Source organism: Geotrypetes seraphini, chromosome 10, assembly GCF_902459505.1.
Source record: "Geotrypetes seraphini chromosome 10, aGeoSer1.1, whole genome shotgun sequence".
Taxonomy (NCBI): domain Eukaryota; kingdom Metazoa; phylum Chordata; class Amphibia; order Gymnophiona; family Dermophiidae; genus Geotrypetes; species Geotrypetes seraphini.
In genome coordinates, this window is record NC_047093.1 from 130,908,546 (window position 1) to 130,933,565 (window position 25,020).

A 25,020-nucleotide genomic window follows, 5' to 3' on the forward strand; every position below is an offset into this window, starting at 1 on the left:
TATTTGTGATGCTGGGGAATTGCATCCAGTTCACATAGATTACCTAGGAGAGGGTGTTGGATAACACTTTATGCAAATCATGCATTGAGGGATGAACACACAGACATTTGGGAGGAATATTATACTCAGGCTCGAGGAATGGGCATCAACATGGCAGATGAGGTTCAACGTGGATAAGTGTAAAGTGATGCATGTAAGTAACAAAAATCTCCTGCATAAATACAGGATGTCCGGGGTGGTACTTGGAGAGACCTCCCAGGAAAGACTTGGGAGTTATGATCGACAAGTCAATGAAGCCGTCCACGCAATGTGCGGAGGCGGCGAAAAGGGTGAACAGAATGCTAGGAATGATAAAGAAGGGGATCACAAACAGATTGGAGAAGGTTATCATGCCGCTGTACTGGGCCATGGTGCGCCCTCACCTGGAGTACTGCGTCCAGCACTGGTCGCCGTACATGAAGGAGGACACGGTATTACTTGAAAGGGTCCAGAGAAGAGTGACTAAGATGGGTAAGGGGCTGGAGGAGTTGCCGTACAGTGCAAGATTAGAGAAACTGGGCCTTTTCTTCCTCAGAGGAGATTGAGAGGGGACAGGATCGAAACATTCAAGGTACTGAAGGGAATAGACTCAGTTGATAAGGACAGGCTGTTCACCCTCTCCAAGGTAGGGAGAACGAGAGGGCACTCTCTAAAATTAAAAGGGGATAGATTCCGTACGAACGTAAGGAAGTTCTTCTTCACCCAGAGAGTGGTAGAAAACTGGAACGCTCTTCTAGAGTCTGTCATAAGGGAAAACACCCTCCAGGGATTCAAGACAAAGTTAGATAAGTTCCTACTGAACCAAAACGTGCTCAGGTAGGGCTAGTCTCAGGGCGCTGATCTTTGATCAGAGGGCTGCTGTGTGAGCGGACTGCGGGGCACGATGGACCACTGGTCTGACCCAGCAGCGGCAATTATGTAATTCTTATGTTCTTAAATTCCCCTTTAATTGCACAGTACGTCTTCTCTATCTCTTCAATTCCCAAAGATCTTAGCCCAATGCTTCTCTAGAGTGTCCTTATGCTGTAATGTATACCTAAGCTTCCTTATGATTATCGGCACTTGAACGTCTTGTCTATTAGGATGTCAAAGTGATGACTTAGGTGGATTTTTAGCTGTTTTAAAGATTTGATTACGAGTGTACCTGAATGCAACTTGCCTTGAGCTAGTACTGAGAAAGGTGTGCGCTATATCTCAGTGCTGAATAAAGGTCTTACTTAAAGAGTTTATTTTCCTGCCAGAAACCAGTCATCTACTTGCTGAAACATTTCTGATAAAAGGAGTGGCATCTATGCCTAATGCTAGATAAAAGCAAGGAGTTGTTCCCGTTTAATATTGTACACATGTAGAGGCAAGATAAGGAGACAGCTGTGCAATGCAGCAGAGCAGAGCCATTATAATTAAGATATCAAGGGATGTGCTAAGGGTCGTAGGGGCTCCCAAAACAGGCTCATTGGGAGATGCTACTATAGAGGAGATAGGGAATCCTGTTTGTGGCTTGTGAGTATGGGGGGGGGGGGGAACCCTCATCTCTGAGAAAATGCACTGATTGAATGGTTAAAGCTACAGCTTCAGCACCCTTAGGTTGTGGGTTCAAGCCACGCTGCTCCTTGTGACCCTGGGCAAATCACTTAAGTTGGAACACAAATCTCTGTGCAGTTATTGTTCTTTGGAATCCAACTATACAAACCCCAAGGGCCTGAAAGGCTAGTCTTCCACTTTACCCTCATTGAGGAATAAACACAACCTCCCCCCTTACATTAAGAAGGGGAGGTTATATCATCAACCTGCAAAAGAAAGGTCAAAGAATAAAACTACCAGGGTTGAGAAATTGATTTAAACAAAAGACTTTTTAGGTCTTTTTTTTTGGAAGTAAAATCAAACATTTTTAAATATTAATAACCACTTTATTAAACAATACAATATCCTCTATACATAAAGATAACATAAAATACGTAACTTGAAAATAAATTAAATACATATCTCACAAGATAAATATCTTATATCAAGCCTGTAACAACCATGAAGTCATTTTCTTCGAAAATGCACATGTCCCAAGTAATTGGCATGCATACTGCACACAACAAAATCACATGCACCAATAGGAGACATGTTGCATTCATCATATTGTGGAGAAATAGAAAAGGAGAAGGGTTAAACTATAGAGTGTATTTTTCAAGTCTGCATCCCATGGGGATGAAATAATTTTTTGACGCTGTGTGCAAGTTCTGAACCCGTGTGGCAAAACAAGAAGACTTGACAGACCAAATCAAGCACATCCCAACCCAGGACAGCTGAGTACACGAGGGTCATTTGGTGTCTCCATTGCTCACTAGCAAGAGCAGCTGTAATTACATTGTTTTGTCAATCAGAGCTAAGACGAGAGTATGGAACTCTACCAATGCCTTTTAAGTCCTGAATCGCATCCCAGCAAAAAAGCTGGAAATAAGATAGCTCTTTCAAAACATCCATAATGTACTCTAATAAGATTCAGAGAAAACTGGATTTCCAGCATCCGTCTTCCCAGACCAGTAGTCTCTTTGCATCAAATGTTTTAAAGACTGACTCGTACAGAAATATCCGACAGAAGGAAGAATAATCTTTGCTTTAGCTTGTGTCCTTTCATAAAGAACGTCTACATGAAACTGTCCATGAAGAAATAAGCAAAAATCTCTGACTCCTGGATTGTAGAGGGGGGTGAAGTAAGTGAGCTGGGAGTCTCCTCTCTTGATGAAATCGGCCCATGCTACAAGCTCCAGCAGGACGGTAGAATATAGATTGGTTGGAGCATTCCCTGCCTTTGCTTCTGGGTGTAAACTGAGTGCGGTGTTTAGTACCAGATTTCAAGTTAATGCCCATCTTTCCAAGATGTAGTATTCTAGAAACAGTGGCCATCACTGTTTCCATCAGCACAGTAGCTGAAGTCCTTGCCTAAAGTGCTTTCCTGTAAAAACACAGTTATGACATTTAGAAGAGTCTATAGAAGTACGAAGTTTCTTATATTTTTATAATATCTGTATATTATCTTTAAAAGACATGCATTGTTCCTCCTTAGGGATATATGACTGTTCAGTAGCCCACCTTCAGTATTGCCTTGTAAAGAACATAACATAAGAACATAAGCAGTGCCACTGCTGGGTCAGACCACAGGTCCATCCCGCCCAGCAGTCCGCTCCCGCGGCGGCCCAACAGGTCACGACCTGTCTGAATCACCCCTTGGTTTCAGTACCCTACGATCCCTTTGTCCCTCAGGAATCCGTCCAATCCCTGTTTGAATCCCTGTACTGTATTCTGCCTGATCACTTCCTCCGGGAGCGCATTCCAAGAATGAGATGTTTCTATGACGCTTTGATATTTGTACTTCATTTAGCCTTTCTATTATTTCACTCCCACACATAAATGGTTTTGGCCTCGTAAAGCCTGTTTCCTAATAAGAAAGTCAGGATTATCCTAGAATTCTTTGGGACCAGTGGATAAGGCTCCATCTAGCTCATTTCAATTTTTAAAGCTTTGCCTACAAACAGCCAAGGACCGAGAATTTTCTACAGGAACAGCGGGTCACTCCTAATCAAAATTTATTTATTTACATTTGATTCCACTCTTATCTGTGAAGCTTCAAGCAGGCCCACAAATCCATCCATCACTACCTCATCTCCCAGCCAACCAAAACCCCACATCACCCAACCTTCGCCCATCTTCCACCCCTTCCATTTGCAAATATATGTACTGGGCACAAACGAAACAGAAAAACATCTCTGTAGGCAAGGGGGAGGGAGAGAGGGGAACAGAGGAGTTGGATACACTGCAGCAGCCTGCCCCAAGAAAAGACACCTAGAATTATCATACCTGTTAATTTTTTGCTTAAACTTGTCCCTCGTTGCTCTGATATACTCCTGAAGATTCCAGGCTTTGGTAACTACTGTACAATAGAGAGAAGACACTTATGTAAACCAGGGCAGCAGAAACAAAAAAAGTTGTTCTGAAAAAAAGCTTTAAGTAAATTGTGTTTAATGGAAGAGAAGAGGAAAACATACCTGGAAGGCTGAAATTTCTTTCCTGAAAAAGAAGAAAAAATGATAGTTAAGAATATGGTAATAAGATGAAGAGGAGCACGTGACATCACTTTGGCCCATATTCTCTAAATGGTGTCTAACATAATTGGTAAAAGCCATTTAAAAACATTTTAAACATTGCTTCCAAAAAAATGTTGGCGCCTAGAAAGACACCACCCTCATCACGGCTATAGAGGTGTCTTAGAACGCCTGAGAACGAAGTAGATGTGGTTAACCCTGGAAACGACCTTAGGCATTCTAAGGCGCCTCCGTAGATGCGATTTTCATTCTAAGGTAGGTGCCGGGAATGTAGGCCTTTAAAACCCTGGCCTCCTTTTCTGGTGCCTACCGTTGACGGAAGTTGCGATTCTGTAGACGGCACCATTGCGTGATTGACACACAATCGGCGGTTGTTTTTCAAGGCAGCTGCCGTTAACGGCGCCATTTACAGAATCCAGCCCTTTATGACCTCTTTCCTCTCACTCAGTAGGACACTTTTTCCTTCGTACTAGGAAGATTCACATCTAATACCTCTGGACACACTGGGAATGTATTCCTTAAGAACAAAGAGGTAGATATTCAGCCTGCAGTGGTCAACCGTTTCTAAACCACTTACAGCTGCAGGCCGAATTAACCCTGGATCTTCTGTGTTGGGCCATGTCTGAACTCCGGCATTAAATATTCGGGTATGTACACTCACTCAGAAGTAGACTGGTTCAGCTCATTGGATAAAGTTAGGACAGACTTTTTGCTCTCCTAACTTCATCGGCTTACTTAGCTTAAATATCACCACTAGCCAATTAACTTCTGGCTCTGCTTAATCTCCACCTCTGGACCACCCCAGCACAAACTGGACTGTACATGGGTGGTCCCAGGAAATATTAGTACAGCTTAATATTCCTGAATGGCCAGCTTAGCAAGGTTTATCGGGGAATGAGCCTATCAACTTGCCCTGTTAAACCCTATTGCATATTAGGCCCAAACAGTTTTATTCAGAGTAACTCAGAGCAAATTGGAATTCAGAAACTCTTGTTTTAGAATAACCAGTGCTCTAGCGGTGAGACTATTGCTATTCCCAAAGCAAGTAGAAGAAATGCTTGAGTACCTGAATGTAAACCACTTAGACTATAATTGGTATATAAATGCTTAAATAAATAAATAAATCATTATACTTTAAGTTCAGATAGACTGCCTGCTATATGCTGTAGGTACACTCAGGATTCACCATTCGGGGAATCACGAGGGAGTAAGGAGTAGCATATCTTACCCTTCTTCCGGAGTTGCTTCACAAGCCACATCAGTAGAGATGCCATGGAGAGAACAGAGGCTCCAGTGGCAGTTACACCCACAGTTATGTTAGTCAGGGACTCCTCAACAGGTGGAGGAGCTGCAAGAGAGAGAGAGAGAGAGAGAGAGAGAGAGCTTTGGTAAGAACATGAAAAACGGACTGCTTTTCAAAAGACTCTTCACTCATCCTGGACCATCCATTCCCAAAATAAAGAAAATGATGCAAGTGCATATATGAGAAATATATAGCCAAGGTTTCAGATATATGGAAAAATGTAACTATTCTAACTATTCTATGGAATATTGTAACTATTCTTTCAGTTTCAATTGTTCTCCTTTGTTAATCTTAGATGCCATAGTTTTATGTATAAGTCTCTGTAAAACTTCACCTTTTTCAATCACCAATGTTAGCATAGGTCATGTCTACGCAACTGATTTGACTGAAGACCTCAGTGGCTACCTCTCAAACTCCAAACTCATTTATTTTAAGATTGTTGTAACCAGCCTCCTCATTGGTCTTTATCAAATGCTATAGTTTTTTAAATTTTCACCAACACCACTACTCTCCACTTTCTGATTTACAAGTAAACTTTGATACTCATCTTGGGAAGTATAAAATGGAGCACAATGCAATCTCTTCAAAGTGTTGACCACCCGCAAGAGTGGGCAGGAGAAACCCAAGTAATTCTGGATGATTCCAGTGAAAACTGGGTCAGCTCGCACGTGTTATTGGCATTGAGCCTCACAATGAAAAACTCTTGCCCTCAAGGGAATCCTTATTGATGGGTTTCCAGATGATGTGGTAAGAGCGGATAGCGTAGCTGGTTTTAAGAAAGGTTTGGACAAGTTCCTGGACAAAGTCCATAGTCTGTTATTGAGAGAAACATGGGGGAAGCCACTGCTTGCCCTGTAGTGGTAGCATGGAATAGCGCTACACCTTGGGTTTTGGCCAGGTACTAGTGACCTGGATTGGCCACCATGAGAACGGGCTACTGGGCTTGATGGACCATTGGTCTGAGACCCAGTAAGGCTATTCTTATGTTCTTATGACTACTGGAAACTTGCTATATATCATTTGTAAGTTGAGGAGCAATATTCTATTGATCAGTTTTTATCCTTAAAGACAAGAATGACAGTCTGTTCTTGTTTTATGGAACCGCTCTTCCAGATGCAGGAAGGAGATGTTTTGTGATGCTATTGTGCCAGATATGGTGCAATCTGTGTATGGCCAAGTAGAAGTTGGCAGCAGGAGCATACCTTCACACGTTGGGGGAGTTGATGTCCAGGTTCCTGAGGCATCGCACTCAAGTGTGCTTGAGCCATTCAACCTCCATCCTCCTGTGCACTGGAACTCGCAGACTGATCCATAGCGAAACTGAACCTCAGGGTGCGAGCAGTTCAGGAGTCCTTTCTCTGGTGCTGTGAGGGCTTCACACTGCACAGCTGCAAGAATCATGAACACAACTCAGAACAGGTTTGGGGCACTGTAAATTTCATAGGTGAACCAAAGAGTGAAATATAAATAGAAGGCTTCTGTAGGCCCTGAGTTTCTATCGTGGATGCAACAACACAATAGTGCCATAAGTGTCCTATTAAAAACAGAGGTTTAGCCTTCTGGCTGTCAGAGCAATGTATATTAGGGGTGTACAACCCAATAGATTTATTTTGTTTATTTTTTTGTGTCATTTATGGGAAGTTTCATGCTGTTTGGGATCTTGGAAAAAATCTTTTGCTGGGAAAATCATTACTAATGCACATTCTTTCAGAAGACTGCCCATTATTTATGACACAGGAAAACACCCAAAATTTGGCAGCAAAATTGGGCAACATAAGACAAAAACAACATGGCAAATGTTTTTGACATTACCCATGTCATTTCCAAACAAATGCACTTCCTTAATGTATATTCCATTAACAACTGACTCCATTTCATTGGGACTGACTCCTGGTTTTCTTTCCTATGGCAACTAAGCCATGGGATGTAGTAAAACCAGGACTACCTCAGACAGCCTCATCCAAATGGAATTATCTGACAACCAAAAGCTCGCAATACATATCAACCTCCTGTATCCAACTGATTGAAACTGGGTGGGGGAGTTTGGACTACTACTGAAAAGGCATGAGCTAAATCCAAAATAATGGGGGAAAAAAACAAGACTATGTCTGGTTATACCTTCACACTCTGGCTCTTTTCCACTCCACTGTCCAGCAGCTCCACACAGTAGGATGTTTGATCCTTTTAAATCAAACCCTTCATCACAGGTAAATGTGCAGGTTGAATTGTAGAGGAAGTCGCCAAGTGGATGAGAACAGTCCATCGCACCATGACTCGAAGCCTTTGGCACCCCACATTCCACAGCTGTAGAAAGAAACTGTCTATGATAAACATATTGCATTGTAAGTAGCAAACTGAGAGAAGGCAGCCTTTGCTGCCCTGTAGAATGTCTACACCTAACTTGTGAGATGCTGAAGGGGGAGGATGGAAAGGAGAGAGATGCTGAACAGGGAAAGGGAAAAGAGAGAAATGCTGGAGACCATGGGGCGAGGGAAGAGTAATAATGGAAGAAATACTGAGGACCATGGGGATGGGGGGAAAGGGAAGGCAAGAAATGCTGAATCAGTGGGGGACTGGGGGAAGAGAATAATAATAATAATAATAATAATTTTATTTTTTATATACCGCCATACCCAGCGAGTTCTAGGCGGTTTACATCCATTCAAAAGGATCTACGTTATCCAGCAGATTTACAAACAAAAAAATAAAAACAGTTCAGTAACAAGTAAAATCGAAAATTGACAGAGGATGGCGGGAAGTTGTTGAAGACGTGGAAGAGAGGAGCTGAAAAAAGGGGGGGGAGAATGCAGGGGGGGAGAGGAAAATGTGTGAGGGTGGGGCCGTTAGAGGTCTTGTTTGCTGAAAAGGTAAGTTTTGAGAGTTTTTCTGAAGTCGAAGTAGGAGGAGGCCTCGAGGATCATTTGGGCCAGCCATGTGTTGAGCTTGGCTCAACACATGGCTGAGAATAAGAGAATAAGAGAATAAGAATAAGAGAATAAGAGAATAAGAGAATCTGAGTAGAAGGGAGGGAAGGAAGGGAGTAGGAGAGACATGCTGCATTCTGTGAGTGGTGGTGCTTAAGAGAGAGGGAAGGAGCGAGCTGCTAGACACCATGGTAGGAAGGACTGAGATGAAGTTGGGTGTGGGGCAAAGCTAAGGGTAGAATTGAGGCAGAAGTTGAGCACCATCCAAACTGAAAGGCTTTCCGCTGCCCCAGATTGTGACACATTAGAATATTGCTCAATGCTTTGAGTTTCCTTGTCAGTTCAGTAATTACCCTGAACCTCACTTTCACTCTCCCAGAATGCTTTGGGTGACTGACATGGTGCACATGGAATGATAATTGTGCAGCAGCTTCCTTTGCTGAGTTGTGAAATGTATTCTACCTTGACATGTTGGAGTTCTGCTGGTCCACTGCCCCTGGGCTGTACACTGCAGGTTAGCAGCTCCTGTCAGCATGAAGCCTTCATTGCAGGTGAAGTTGCACCTTGTGTTATATGTAAAAGCACCATTTGATTGGGTGCAGCTCATGGACCCATCTTCATCTGCAGTTATTGGCTCACATTTTACAACTAAAAAAAACCACATAATATATTTGTTAGTTCAAAAAGCATAGATGCTAAAGCAAGTTAAATGTCATAAAACAAAGTGCCAAAGGCCAGTCTCCAAGTTAGATGTTTGCATCTGTGTATATAATGTATCTTGTGAACGTTTAGGAAGGAGAGATTGGCGTATGCTTTATCTTAAATGGGTAAGTGCTTTGAATGATAACTCATAAAAGTAATGTTGTGCTTCTCTACCCTTCCACAAAGTTTCACTCAGTTCGGACAATGAGCGAAAGGGAGTATGTTAAAATGAAATTACGTCTGGTTTTATACCTTCACACTCTGGCTCTTTTCCACTCCACTGTCCAGAAGCTCCACACTGCAGGCTGTTGGATCCTTTTAAAGCAAACCCTTCCGCACAGGTGAATGTGCAGGTCGAACTGTAGCGGAAGTCACCAAGTGGATGAGAACAGTCGATTGCGCCATGATCTGGGGTCTTTGGCCCTCCACATTCCACAGCTGTAGAGAGAAATTGTCTATGATAAACACACTGTCCGTAATAGCCAGCTGGGTGATACAGCCTTTGCTATACAATACAATGTGCTCTCTAATTACTAAGATCTACTGAGCAACAGAGAGAGAGATGGGCACAAATAGATGAGGAACCTACCTGCTGTGGAAGGGATAATTTCTTGCACTTTCAATAGCCCAGAGCTCATTATCAGAACAGAGTACTTTTGGTAAAATAAGCCGCAAACTTTTCTTCAGCGAGAGTGCCATTTTTGGAGCACAGGCTTCCCTAACTTTTCTGCTTTGCCCTGTCTTGTCTGTTTCTCACTCCAGCTAAACTAGCTTTTACTATTAGGATATTTTTGTAACATCCCTATATGGTTACAGAGAACACCCAGACTTCTTAGTCTCTTCACGACGATTACAAGCCCGTTTTTTCTCAAAACACTAGCAGAGCACACAGAACGGGGTACTCTCCGTCTGTATGAGCTGGGATTGGTTACCTTGACACGTTGGCACCGATGCTGTCCAGCTTCCAGAAGCCATGCACTGCACCGTGTCTGGTGAGCTTAGTTCATAGCCTCTCTCACATCCGAACTGACACGAAGAGCGGTAGCTGAAGTTCTTCACTGGATGGCTGCACTCCATGAACCCCAGCTCAGGGACCTCAACAGGAAGGCATGACACAACTGGAAAATAACATATGCAAGCACTGAATATCTCCCTTCTCAACCACAATATCTTGCAAGGGATAGGCAATAAATCTTACCGGGACTTGAACTCTCGTTTTTTATGTCCACAACATCGTTATACTAAATATCAAGCTGCAGGTCTTTGAAAGAAAAGGGTCCTTACCATGCTGACACTTGTCTCCATAGAAGCCTTCATCACACTTGCATTGGTAGCTGTTAATGGTCTCCACACAGTCACCATGACCACTGCAGGATGATGGGTCACAAGCAGCTATAGAAATAAGAAAAGGTATGATTATCTGTGAATAAGACTTCTTCCTACTTGAGTAAAATTAGGAGATGTTATTGAGTCATTAGCTTGGCCCAATTTCAACTTCTATCTCCATAATCTCCCACTAGTGATGCGGGATTTAGGAAAGAAGTCTACAGGGCATAGACTTTAGTGGAAAGAGAGTTAGTAAAGCAAGAATGGACTCATCTAAGATGTTACTAATCACTAAGAACTATCCTTCTATGAAGCGCCCTTCTCAGACACCTCATTAGTGTTATGGTGTTTATGTGCCATATTGTACCTGTGTAACACAAAGCCACTTTAGCCTTCATACAGGATTCATCATTCCACTTGCTTTCATCTTTCATCCTCTTGATGTAGATCTCCACACAGTCCTCGTTCTTTTTCTTGTTGTTGGGTTCATTGGCAGCCCAGTTCTGTGCCTCCTCTGTGAGAACTTTGTTGGTTCCAACCCAGGTCCACTGGCCCTCAATTTTCCTAATCCCAATCCAATAGTAAGTGGGATTGAAGGGTAAGATTTGGTTCAGGTACTCGTTTTCCTCCCGGTTCTGAATGGCCACCATGTCAGTGAATTGGGTTTGGCACCATTTCCTCGCTGCTTCGTAGGTCATATTAAAATTAGAAAAGTGGTATGTCCAGCCTTTCACCCCAGCCAACATCACAAGTCCTGTGGGGAAGAGGGAGAAGATAAAACTATCAATTCTCGTTGTAGACCATCACTTTTCAGTTTTGGTTATCTCCATTTTTGTCATTCTGTATAAAGAAACGCATAGGTCAACAAAGAGGCTGCAGTGCATGAACTTTGTGCAGGCAAGAATTCCCCTGAAGAAGCCTCGGGTGAAACGGGCTCCCGTTGGGAACTGCCATTCGTTGCATTGGGTTTAAGTTACCTGTTTTACAAACCAGCATCAGATAAGTGCTGCAGTGATTTGCTGTTATAAAAATTGTGTTGAAAAATGTGCATTGAATTTGACGATAAAGAAATTGGTAGGAGGGAGGATTTTTGCTCCCCTTACAGATTGTCTACTTAGTTGGTAAAGAGTTTGTAAAGTACTATTAATTTATTGAATTCATTTTCTTTTTTTATTTAAGTTCAATAAATTTTATTATATAATACTTATAGATACAATCAAGTCATAACGGATTTACATTTTACATAGGAACCAATAATCGTCCTATACAATAACAGTTATATAATACATCAGAAAAAAAGTATGAATTAACACAATTAAAACAATTCATTTTCTATCCCGTTTTCCCCAAAGAGCTCAGAACGGGTTACAGGATAGACACACATACTATACAGTTAACAGGTTATGATTTGCCATAATTACAATGCAAGTTTTTTTTAATCATAACTTGACACATACTAGGGATCTAATACTAATATACATAAGAACATAAGAAGTCGCCTCCGCTGAGTCAGACCGGTGGTCCATCGTGCCCAGCAGTCCGCACCCGCGGCGGCCCATCAGGTCCATGACCTGTATGTGATCCCTTAAAATTCGCCTTGATACCCTTTCTATATCCTATCTTTACCCTTATCTGAGTGTAATTTAGAGTATTATTAAATAGTATACTGTTTGGGGTTTTGTTGTTTCTACACATTTAGGTAGACTAACAGGGAAATCCAAAAACATTGAGGCTCATTTTCACAGCTCTTAAGACACGTGGAGGGGCATTTTTTTTTTAATGTCTAAGTCCAACTTGGACGATTCCAGCTGAACATCCAAAGTTGGAGGAACAAAAATGGCCATTTTCGAATGGCAAACTGCTGGATGTCCAAATATGTATATATATTTTTTGAAAATCATCTACTTAGACATCTAACTTTAGACCCCATTTTCGATCAGAAAAACATCCAGGTTGAAAACGTCCTAATCCTGACCACTTGGACGTGGGTGGGGCCAGCATAATAATGAATGAGCCACATAGACATCCCGACAGAGCAATGGGACACCTTAGAAGGCACTGCTGTGAACTTCACATAAAGGGTGTGCCCCCAACCCCCCCCCCCCCAAAAAAAATAAAAACTTACTATACCCTCCTGTGTACCACCCCATTAGCACTTATGGTTCTAGGTGGCTGCATGAGTGACCTAATTCAAAGTTGCTAGTCCACCATTTTGATTAATTTAAAAAAAAAAAAAAAATCTATGTTTACCCAGATTCATCTTATAAAAATTTGTTTTTTTTTCAGTTTTTGAGGTCCAAAAGAAAGGTGTGCTGAAATGGACTAGATAAGGAGAAAATGTATGTGCTATATTATCCATATTGTTTGATGTTGGCTGATACACACAAAAAAATCTTTTGGAGTGTGTTCGATCTAAAATAAGGATAATGGGACATGAAATTTAGTGCTGTGAAACTGCGATATGATATGATAAAATTTATTTATAACCCACAATACCTTGCAGTTCAGAGCGGTCTACGTCTAGAGTGGCTGCCAAACGCAGCGAAATACATACATACACATATTCAATACATAACTGAAAGGTACAGGTGGTTAATTTTTCACTTTGAATAAGGTCATTTGAGCACTTCCGAGGGAAGATGTTTGAAGGGTTCATTGACAAAAGCGCGCCGACAACCCAGCGCAGACAACTGAGCGCAAAGCAGAAGCACGCCGAAGAAAAACAGTATTTTAAGGGGCTCCGACGGGGGGTATTGGTGAGGAATCCCCCCACTTTACTTAATAGAAATCGCGCCGGCGTTGTGGGGGGTTTTGGGGGTTGTAACACCCCTCATTTACTGGAAACTTAACTTTTTCACTCTTTTTTAGGGAAAAAGTGAAGTTTTCAGTATAATGTGGGGGTTACAACCCCCCAACCCCCCCCCAACGCCGGCGCGATCTATGTTAAGTAAAGTGTGGGGGGGTTCCCCCCCCCCCACATCCCCTGTCGGAGTCCTTTGCGCCTCCGCCTTGCGCTGGGTTGTCGGCGCGCCTTTGTCGCGCGCTTTTGACCTGTCACCTGTTTGAAGAGCCACTGGGATTAGTCACTAATTATTGAGGGCTCCTTTCACATAGCCACGGTAGGAATTCTATGAGTGTTGGAGCACTTACCTCATCGGCCCGCAGTTGAAACCTCTACCGTGGCTTTGTGAAAGCTGGCGTGAGATCGGTACATTCATATAATCTAGCTCCAGAACCATAGGGTTAGTTCTTTATACTGAATATCTTCTCTGTATCACACATAACAGGCCCCTTTTAAAAATCTGCACTAGCGGAGCAGCAAATGCAACATACCGGTAGCACATGGGAATTTAATGAGTTATGTCATATTTGCTGAGTAGGAATCGGTGTTTTGTTTTTAATATTCAGTGTGGTTTACTACTCCTTATGGGTTTTTGGTTTTAATCTTATAATATTTGCATAATAGATATGTTAATGCCTATTTTACAGAATTACCTCCCTTTATATCACTGTGTTTAATTTCTTACCCTGGCACTTCACTTTACAATGGTCTGTAAATTAGAATTTCAATATATATGGAATGTGGAAGAATGCTGACCCGGATGAATTTTTATCCTGGCAAAGTACTTGACAAAAAGTAAATACACGGGATCTTCAAAAAGTTTCTGAATTTTATTATTTTTTTTTAACACCATTTATTTAAAAAAATGTCTCAAAAGCAAATTACATCACTTTTACCACATACGTAATCAACCTGTTTTCCGCTACATTTTTTCCCCCCCGTGTCCTACTAACATGCCCTCCTCCTACTTTCTCCTGCAAAAATATGAAAGTGCAGAACTTTGTAAAGAACCATCGTATCTGTCTACATAACCCATGAAACTCACCATAACTGAAGAGGAGGAGATACCAAAGGGCGGGCATTTTTTTTATTTCTTTTTTTTTCTGGTGGTTGCTCACGTCTTCCCTGTCTTCTTTGGCTATTAAGCTGTGGCTGCAAGATAAAGTCAGAGATTTGGTAAATGAATAAGATAGGTGCATAGAAATATCTAGAAATAAAAGTGCTTTCTATGGCCTTCTATAAGAGGACATGATACCATCACATTGGGAGTGCATCAATCAGTCACTAATACCTAACAATTATTTAAATATTTGCAATCTGAACACAAATTGACTAATAGCACTTAAGGATTTGCTATCAAAATCCACAATCCGATGGCAAACCCAGAAACAGTACCAAAAATAGGTAAGAACCCACAAGTTCTGATGTACAGCTCTGTAACCTCCTCTTGCACCCAACTAACGTGCAGGAGCTGGCTTTAATGTGCAAATTCTGTGAAGAATTGTTATTAATACAGCTCTCAAGCATCTTACTTGCTGTGTTAGTAGGTAATGTCCCAGTTCCTTGCCAAACGGGAGAGGCACCGATGGCGGCTTCAAGTCCTCGGCGTGCCTCAGATCTGATGCAGAAGCTGCTGTCGAGGTGTGCGGAGAGCAATGGTTAAGCACAGACTCCATCCTCCAGGCTCTGCGGTTGGACTTTTATCCTCACTTCAGTAGTCTGCGTCCCAGAAATTCCAGTGACGCAGCTGATTTGCATAAAATAGAAGGATGTGTCTGACTTCAAGAGAAATTCCCAAGCAAAAAAGTTTCCCAGAAACATCCACAATTAGGAAAGATGAGCTGCCTTTATGTCTCTAGCCAAAGTAGCTATTGTTAGCTGTTATATATTTCAGGAAAAGTACAAGGGACAGAGATTTAAAGTTTCAATAACTGCTAGACAATTTGTTGTTTTTACTAATAACTTCCTAATGCAGTTACTTTCAGCTTCCTACAGTCTGTGAGACAAAGAATCTTACTCACTACCCAAGTGCTCTATCCTTTCACTCCTGGCACAAGTGTTTGCTGTTTAAGGCACCAAAATTTATACCATGGGATGCAATATATCAGAAACCTCTCCCTGTAGACAGACTAGACTTTTATTAGGTGCAAACTTTGTTAATTCAAGCTAAATGCTTGTCAGTTTTTTCAAATAAGATCGATCTGGCAACACAAAGTTTTATTAGTTGTTCCCAACACCCACCTCTAAATACAGACTGCATCAATCAGAGTCTGTCATAGGGGAAACACCCTCCAGGGATTCAAGACAAAGTTAGACAAGTTCCTGATGAACCAGAACATAGGCAGTTAGGGCACTGGTCTTTGACCAGAGGGCCGCCGCGTGAGCACGATGGACCACTGGTCTGACCCAGCAGCAGCAATTCTTATGTTCTAAATTCACAATAACTCAACTGTGTTCCCACCACACCTCAAATCTCTGTGTCCTTCCTTCAAAACCTTACATTCTGGCACCCCACCTTCTATCAATGCCATATGTCAGTGGTCAGTCCCTGGGACTGGTTCTGTTTAATGCTATTGCAAAGAGGTTAGTGGACAACAGAGTAGGACATGCTTGATGAAATACAGAAAACAAGAGCTATCCAAGAAAAATTGAGGAGCAATCAGTGGAAAAAGGGTACAGAGGCAGACATTTGGAGGCAGAAACCCAACGGAGCAGTACATGAGATGAAGTGAGATACTTAAGTACCAAACTACGAAGATCTCAGGGTGATCATATCTGATTACTTCACGCTTACAAAGCAGTGCAGCAAGTTGGTGCCTACAGACAGGAGAATGATAAGGTGCTTAGATAACCTTGATAGGCAGTATATAAAATCCTAATCAACTTGAAACTACCCACACCAAAGAAAATCACACACCATAACGGCCACCAGCATGCCTTCTCAAGTGTAGCCCCCAGAACTCATTCCTAGATGGGCTATGTCTAATTCGTCTATCTCTACGTCAAGAAATAGATGAAAGCCTGACTTCTCCCCCAAGCTTTTAACAGCTGTTGTGATCAACTCTCCCCTCACTCTGCATGTGGAGCAACTTGCTACACAACTAAGGCTAATTCCACATACCTTATTCAACTGTACATACAATTTACCCTCAAACTAGCCACCCATTTTTACGTATCCAAATGCCTTTGTCTTACTCATCTTTTCTGCTTATATGTCTCAGCTATTTATGCTCCCTCTGATGCCTATTAAGATGTTTCATTGCACTCCCCCCTTATTCCATAACAAGGTGCCTAAAATTAGGTGCTAATTGTGCATATATACTATTGAAAATCAGAATTTAGGCGCTGGTAGGTGCTTTAAATGTGATATTGAGTACTGGTATGGGGACAGGAAGGATTACTAACCCCCTAGTATCATGCTGATCCTTCTTGCTATACCCATTACCTGGATTTAGTTTCTTGGTAGTGAATGGGTTGGGTAGAAGAGGGAGTTTGGGTGGTTGGGGTTTATTAATGTAAAAATTACAAGATGACTTGTATTGTTGTTCTTTGCTTCTGGTGATCTATTTTCTGGCAGGTTTGATCTTTGCGATTTTACTTGGCATTGGGTTGTCAGCAATAAAAATGTTTCAAACTAAATCTGGCATGATCGAAACATTCAAGATTTTGAAGGGAATTGACTTAATAGAGAAAGAGAGATTGTTCACCCTCTCCAAGGTGAAGAGGACGAGAGGGCACTCGCTAAAGTTAGAAGGGAAAAGATTCCATACAAATGTAAGGAAGTTCTTCTTCACCCAGAGAGTGGTAGAAATCTGGAACACTCTTCCGGAGGCTGTTATAGGGAAAGCACCCTTCAGGGATTCAAGACAAGGTTGGATATTCCTACTGGAACAGAACATATGCAAGTAAGGCTAGACTCAAATAGGGCACTGGTCTTTGACCTAAGGGCCGCTGCATGGGCAGACTGCTGGGCACGATGGACCACTGGTCTGACCCAGAAGTGGGAAATCTTATGACTTTGGAGGATCAAGCTGGGAAGATGAACTCTTGGCTAAGTCCGATGATTGTTCAATCTACGGTAATTCTTACTTCACATTTAGGAAATCATTAAAGACCTATATATTTGACAAATAAGAATATTAATTTTGATATAATGAGGTCTTCTGTTTCTATTTTTATTGTCATAGTATGTTTTAATTTTTTAATAATTTTTAATATTGTACTTGAATGTTTTTAATAATTGTATTACTTTTATTATATAATTTTAGATTGTACGTAGATAGTGTTTTATGAAACTGTACCATGTGCTGAAATGTCTCAGTATTCCCCTTCTTGTATACCGCCCAGAACTACTCGTTGGGCGGTATACAAGAAAATAAATTATTATTATTATTATTATTATTAAGTAAATTATTATTTCTTACCTTAGATGCCCTACCAGTGCCTAAGTTAATTGGGAAACACTGTTTGAAACAGCAAACAACATCAAATTTAAAGCACCCACGAGCGCCTAAATAAAGGCCCAGAAATCGCACCTCCAGAGGCTCCTACCAGCGCCTAACGCCACTTTAGGGCATAAACGCAAGGAGTTGTTCACGGGGGAGAAGCAGCAGCAGGGTATAAGGAAGGCCAGCACATATGCTGATAACTTATAGAATACTGTAAATTATGCACCAAAGTGTCACATTCAGGTGTAACATTTTTGTCAATTATAGACCTAGCCTAAGTGGGTCCACCAAAATTTTGGTGCATTGTTAGCAGTTTATGCCAGTATTCAGTAACAGAAGTTAGGCCCACTGGCTGCCGATTCCGCATAGGATAACTTACAAACTAGCGCTTCTGACATTTCCCCCCTCTTTTACGAAGGTGCGCTAAGCTTTTTAGCGCGTATCCTGTGGACGCATTAGCGGTTAGCGCACGTGTTGATTTAGTGGGTGCTAAATCCCCCACTAAAAACGCTTAGTGCGTCTTTGTTAAAAGAGGGCCTTAAAATCCTATTTTTCTTGACAGACTGCCGTTGCCTTACGCTTCCCATCACAAACACTTAGATCAGCGGAACAAAATCTTTTAACAATGCCACCGTCGAAAATCATAAATACGAGAAGAGCGGAGATTTTCTCCATTACAGCCCCACAAATTTGAAATCGTCTTCCGTCTTTTTTAAGAGGAGAAAGACAGTTGGGACAAATTTAAAACTGCTCTTAAAACTTTTCTATTTAATGATGCTTTTCAGAATTAGGTTCTGAAAGGGTTGATATTATCCATCAACAGTGATAGATAGACTCTCTAAAATACCAGAAACTAGCCTTATAAGGCTAAAAACTCTTCCCTCCCTCAACGTGTTTACCTCGAATGTTTCTTTGCTTTTAAAAAATTGTAGTTCTCCCCCTTTTTTCCTGGTGTCTCTTGTAGGTCAGTATTAACATAAGTATTGTTTATATGTCTTCTTTGTATATATCTTTTATTTTAATGTAAATCGCTTAGAAATGATATAAGCGTTTTATCAAATTTTTAATAAAACTTGGAAGACTTGGCTCATAATTGCCATTGTAGTGAAAGGTCACTTGGACACACAAAAGTCAGAGGCGTGAAGAAAGTACAAGAGATTTATTACGGTATACTGGACTCTAGTGCAGTTAATAGCCTGCCTACTAGAGTGTCAGAAACAGGAAATACACGGACTTTTATGCCCTTTTCGCAAACTAATATATGCAAAAACTACAATTTTCATTTGTTACTTCTATAACTTTTCTACAATTATTATTGGTCCTAAGCTCACACTAGCAGGTCATTTATCTAACTCTTACAGTTCTAAATGTTAAATGTACAGAAGGGCAGGGTACATCATGGCTCAAACTCTTATCTATTCAGCTTACAATGTGGTAAGGCAGGGACATACATTTTAGGCAGATGAGGTCAATAGATTGTACACTGTTTTCAGTTATAGGCCAGAGCAATATTTTAAACAACAGTTAACCATTTCATGACCCTACAGTAGAACTAACGCACTGCCTGCATGACCTTGGTGCCTAATTATAGAATTGCCCCAAAATTGTGTGTATCGTATTCTGTATTATATGAATGCTGTACCGTGCTGCTGCCTGTTAAGGTGTTTCATTTGTAATCTGCTGATATTTTATATATTGATTAGCGCTATACTAAATAGCATGTTTTATTATTCAGCCAAATACGGATACAAATAATGGGCATTGAGCTTTAACATAACAAATCATATAAGAAGCAACAGAAGTGCTCAGAAAGTAAGGGTCAGATTTTAGCAATACTGTAGAGAAAGAAATGGGTTTTGGCAGTCTGTTGGATATGTGAAGAGAAGGAGAGAGACGAGTCAAAGATTATCCCCAGGTTGCGAGCCGATGAGACAGGGACGATGAGGATGTTGTTCACAGAAATAGAGAATGGGGAAAGAGGAGAAACGGGTTTAGGTGGAAAGATAAGGAGCTCAGTCATGGCCGCGTTTAATTTTAGATGCCGGCGAGACATCCAGGTAGCAATGTCAGACAGCAGGTTGAAACTTGGGACTAAATATCTGTCGAAAGTTCAGATGCAGAGAGATAGTGAGTTGTCAGCATACAGATGATGCTGAAAGCCATGGGAGGAGATTAGAGCACCATGGGAAGAAGTGTAGATAGAAAAAAAAGAAGTGGTCCCAGGATGGCAATGGAGGAGGATCCATCAAAGCATACGCTAAAGGTACGATGAGAAAGATAGGAAGAAAAGCATGAGATAACAAAGGCCCTGAAACCCAAGCGAGGACAGCACATCAATGAGTAGGTGGTGATTTACCATGTCAAAGCTGTGAACAGCTCAAGAAGGATGAGGATGGTGTAGACCTTTGGATTTGGCCAGGAGCAGGTCATTGGAGACTTTTGTTAAGGGCAGTTTTTGTAGAATGAAGAGGGCAAAAGCCTGAATGAAGTGCGTCAAGGATAGCTTGAGAAGAAAAAAGTCAAGCAGGGACCTCTAAGGTGCCCCACTGCTCTATTGACATGGATGTTTTGAACTTGGACGGTTTTGTGGTTGAAAATGTCAAACAAAGTTGGACGCCCTAAAGTTGGACAGTCTGGCAGTCATGACGTCTAAATAGGTGATTTATAAAAATTGGGATGTCTTGTGGTGTTGCCAGTTTTGAAAATGGTCATTTATCCACTTCCGATTTTGGACGTCTTGAGGGAAACGTCCAAAGTCTAACTTAGACGTCCTATCGAAAATGACCCTCTATGTCTCTCTATAAAATACTCCAAGAGCCTTGGCAAACTTAAGTATACTTTCACAGATTAAAATATATCCACTCACATTAATATCTTCTCTGCATCAAATTCATATAAATCACGCTTTTCATGATTCACTGAATGTCACCCAAATCGGGTTCAACATATTCATTGCCGGCTCTTTTATGGAACCGATGACAGTTAGATGAATAAATCCCAACAGGCAATAAATACGTTGAGCAGGGTTTGGATGACATCTCTGAGGTTCAGTGAATTATGAAAAGCATGCTTTATATGAATTTGGTCAGAGAAGATATTAATGTGAGTCTCTATAAGCTACTAGCATAACCAGCAGAAATCACACCTTCCTTGCAGACGTGGACATTTATACCTGCTCTTAAGCAGGTCTAAATGTTCTCACCTAGATTACTGAGGTATGCACATAAATTAGTGCATTTTATAACCCCTGAAGAAGACTTTCTGTCGAAACGCGGACCATGTTGGGTCCTGTATCCCTAGCGGACTAGGTCCTTTAAGGCTCTTATGTGGATGATTTACTTTTATGTGGATGGAATTATTTTATGTGGATGATTTCAGTGTACCTTTGGAACTTTGATACTTTCAAATAAAGTCCATTTAGGAACATCGTCACTCCACAGAGTTTTTTTTGGTTTTCTCTGGATTTTCTTCTTTGTGGATATTTTGGGGTCAATTCCTTTTGTTTTTTTGCATTTTATAATCTAACATATTATCATAGTAAATGATAGCATATGAAAATGTGTATAGCTCATCCAGCCTGCTATTCTATGCAGGTTACCCCCTCTATACCCCATTTAAAGTGCAAAAATCATTTAAGTTTTACTTTTGATTCCATGCACTTTCTATATAGGGATCTCCTGTGCCTAACCCATGCATTTTTGAATTCCATCACTCTTGTTAACCCTTTACTTCTCTTGTACTTGCAAATTCTGCCTACACTCCATCTCTGCTAGCAAAGCACGCACGATAATGTCATTCCATATACTTTTACGCTCATTGGTATTTCATAAGAGACTGTTTATTGAAAGCTTCTAGACTACTCATGACTGGGTGTCAACTCAGGGCGGTTTACAGGAGCTTCTGTAATGGAGTTACTATACATGAGCTTCTGTAATGGTGTTACAATACATGAGCTTCTGTAATGGTGTTACTATACATGAGCTTCTGTAATGGTGTTACAATACATGAGCTTCTGTAATGGTGTTACAATACATGAGCTTCTGTAATGGTGTTACTATACATGAGCTTCTGTAATGGTGTTACTATACATGAGCTTCTGTAAAGGTGTTACAATACATGAGCTTCTGTAATGGTGTTACTATACATGAGCTTCTGTAATGGTGTTACAATACATGAGCTTCTGTAATGGTGTTACTATACATGAGCTTTTGTAATGGTGTTACAATACATGAGCTTCTGTAATGGTGTTACTATACATGAGCTTCTGTAAAGGTGTTACAATACATGAGCTTCTGTAATGGTGTTACTATACATGAGCTTCTGTAATGGTGTTACAATACATGAGCTTCTGTAATGGTGTTACTATACATGAGCTTCTGTAATGGTGTTACTATACATGAGCTTCTGTAATGGTGTTACAATACATGAGCTTCTGTAATGGTGTTACTATACATGAGCTTCTGTAATGGTGTTACAATACCGAGTTAGCGTTTTCTGGGAAGCTTTTTCATACTGATATAATTAAACCATAATTATACACGTAGGTGGCCAAATACACAGGAGAATGCTTTATAAAATTATCTTCAGGAGGATAAATACTCTTGAAAGCCTTTTTTAAGGCTTACTGCATCTGACAAAAAGGACTCTTGTTCTTGCAAGACCAGTCTTTAAGATACCACCAGCTTCTGTCATTTTTGCTGCTACACCCAAACACGATTAGCCTCCCAGTTTACCATTCTGTTTCTAGGTTCTTCAAAAATTTAAGATTTTCTGCTCCTTTTTCATTTCCTTTGAAAGCTTAATGAGTTTCCATTCTGGCGGCTGCCCCTGGGCAGAGTATGCAGTGGGAAGACTGGTGTCAGGAAGGATTACTAACCTTTACAAGAAGGAAGGAAATAGAAGCAAAACTTTTCCTACTCCCTGGTAGACGGCTGGTCTGCACTGGAACCAGGACAAAGTCCCTGTGGCACTAAGAACTCTTGTTTACTTTGGCTGATGGCAGTACCTGGGATGGGAACTGTTGGCACATTTGTCCAGCCAAACACATCTAACTGGACTATTATTAGCCCTACTGGAATTTTAGCCTCAAAGATGGATTTCCCTTTTTTATACTGTATATTTCTTACTTAATTATGCTTGTGTTTTTGCGCTTTCTCTGTGGAGAATTATGGGTTAATATGAGCACGTTTACAAATATAACATGAAACTTCAGGAAACATTTTGGCACTGCCCAAAGTCAAAGGTACTGCGGGAGGAAGCTTTGACAATAATTAGAATTTGCACGCACATCTTTGTAGTCATGATTCTATGAAGATGTGTATGTAAATTTTTACACGCAGACCCAAAAAGGAGACATGGTTGGGTTGGGGACATGCCTACAATTTGGATTAAGTTATATAGAAAAATAGCAGATCCATGCCTAATTTATTCCCCCCTCCCTTTTTTTTTAACAAAACTGTACCGCAGTTTTCCGATGCGCATAGAATTCCTATGAGCATCAAAACTGTCTACAAAATCCTGAGTGGAGTAGAACGGGTACAAGTGGATCGATTTTTCACTCTGTCAAAAATGACAAAGACTAGGGGACACTCGATGAAGTTACAGGGAAATACTTTTAAAACCAATAGGAGGTGGGGGCAAATTAACAATATTCTTCAATCCTCTATTCCTTTGACATATGAAGCAATAATTTCTGGAACGATTCTTCATGATAAACCCACTTTGGATAAAAATAATATTCGCCGTTTCATGATCTTATCAGGAATAGGGGTTCAAATGATCACATCTAATTGGAAACATCATGATAGGATTAATTTTAGTTTTTGGTGGGCAACTGTATGTGCAACATATAAATATGAAAAGATTATGGCAGAACGTCTAGGGTTTGTTAAATCCTTTAAGGGGATTTGGGGTCCATTAACTAATTTTATCACATTATAATTAAAGTGATTCCTTTTTCTTTATGTTAGATTCCTTTGCACATCCAGGGTGGGTTGGGGGGTGGGGGGGGGGGTGCATTATTTGTTTAGAGGAATAAATTTCATAATATTTTATAATATAATATATATTATATAATATAATATATAATATATAACAATATAATATATATTGTTAGTATAATATACATCATTACTGTTATATATTATATAATATAATATATAATATATAACAATATAATATATATTGTTAGTATAATATACATCATTACTGTTATAGGTTAAGAAGGGATTTAAAATCTTTATTGTAATAATTCTGATGTTAATAGTGTATTTTCATACAGTTTTTTTTTTTTTTTAAATGTATACATTGTCAAGTTCAAAATATTTTTTAAAAAAGTTAAAAAAAACCCCAAACAAACAAACAATAGGAGGAAATATTTTTTCACTCAGAGAATAGTTAAGCTCTGGAACGTGTTGCTAGAGGATGTGGTAAGAGCGGATAGCGTAGCTGGTTTTAAGAAAGTTTGGACAAGTTCCTGGAGGAAAAGTCCATGGTTTGTAATTGACAAAGACACGGGGAAAGCCACTGCTTGCCCTGGATTGGTAGCATGGAATGGCAATGCTTGAGGGAGTCCAGAGAAGAGCAACTAAACTGATTAAGGGTATGGAAAACCTTACATACACTGACAGACTGAAGAAGCTGGGGCTGTTCTCCCTGGAAAAGCAGAGACTCAGAGGAGATATGATAGAGACCTTCAAGATCCTGAGGGGCATCGAAAAGGTTGACAAGGACAGATTTTTCAATTTGAAAGAAACCACAAGAACAAGGGGTCACTCGATGAAATTGAAGGGGGACAGGTTTAGAACAAACGCAAGGAAATTCTTTTTCACACAGAGGGTGGTGGACACATGGAACACCCTTCCGGAGGCCGTGATAGGAAATAGCACAGTACAGGGTTTCAAGGAAGACCTGGATAGGTTCCTGGAGGACAAAGGGATTGAGGGGTACAGATAAGAGCAGTGGAAGGTTTAGAGATAAGTGTAGAGGTAGGTATAAAATTAGTCAGGGACCGCTGCTCAGGCAATATGTCTGATGGGCCGCCGCGTGAGCGGACCACTGGGCTGGATGGACCTCTGGTCTGCCCCGGCGGAGGCGACTACTTATGTACTTATGTACTTATAATGTTGCTACACCTTGGGTGTTGGCCAGGTACTAGTGACCTGGATTGGCCACCGTGGGCTACTGACCCAGTAAGGCTATTCTTATGTTACCACCGCAGCTGGCGCTACAAACCACACTATGGTTTTGTAAAACGAGGGGTAAGGAATGAAGACTTACATCACGTTTTGGTTAATGTAAAACCTCACACCTAAAATTGGGTACGGATCCCAGCGCTAAGTACTAT

General features: G+C 40.8%; 1 protein-coding gene across 1 annotated transcript in view; it reads right to left on the reverse strand.

The window, feature by feature from the left end:
• SELP (selectin P) overlaps nucleotides 1-14,899 on the reverse strand; it is a 169,510-nt gene extending 154,611 nt beyond the window's left edge. The window contains exons 1-12 of the mRNA XM_033962306.1: nucleotides 14,760-14,899; nucleotides 14,273-14,379; nucleotides 10,753-11,139; nucleotides 10,344-10,451; nucleotides 9,992-10,177; nucleotides 9,312-9,497; nucleotides 8,820-9,005; nucleotides 7,552-7,737; nucleotides 6,636-6,821; nucleotides 5,359-5,478; nucleotides 4,074-4,095; nucleotides 3,907-3,958 (exon numbers count right to left, since the gene is read on the reverse strand). Coding sequence (XP_033818197.1) covers nucleotides 3,907-3,958; nucleotides 4,074-4,095; nucleotides 5,359-5,478; nucleotides 6,636-6,821; nucleotides 7,552-7,737; nucleotides 8,820-9,005; nucleotides 9,312-9,497; nucleotides 9,992-10,177; nucleotides 10,344-10,451; nucleotides 10,753-11,139; nucleotides 14,273-14,309 — 1,656 coding nt within the window. The 5' untranslated portion in view covers nucleotides 14,310-14,379; nucleotides 14,760-14,899. The remainder of the gene's footprint in view (nucleotides 1-3,906; nucleotides 3,959-4,073; nucleotides 4,096-5,358; nucleotides 5,479-6,635; nucleotides 6,822-7,551; nucleotides 7,738-8,819; nucleotides 9,006-9,311; nucleotides 9,498-9,991; nucleotides 10,178-10,343; nucleotides 10,452-10,752; nucleotides 11,140-14,272; nucleotides 14,380-14,759) is intronic.
• Nucleotides 14,900-25,020: the final 10,121 nt, after the last annotated feature.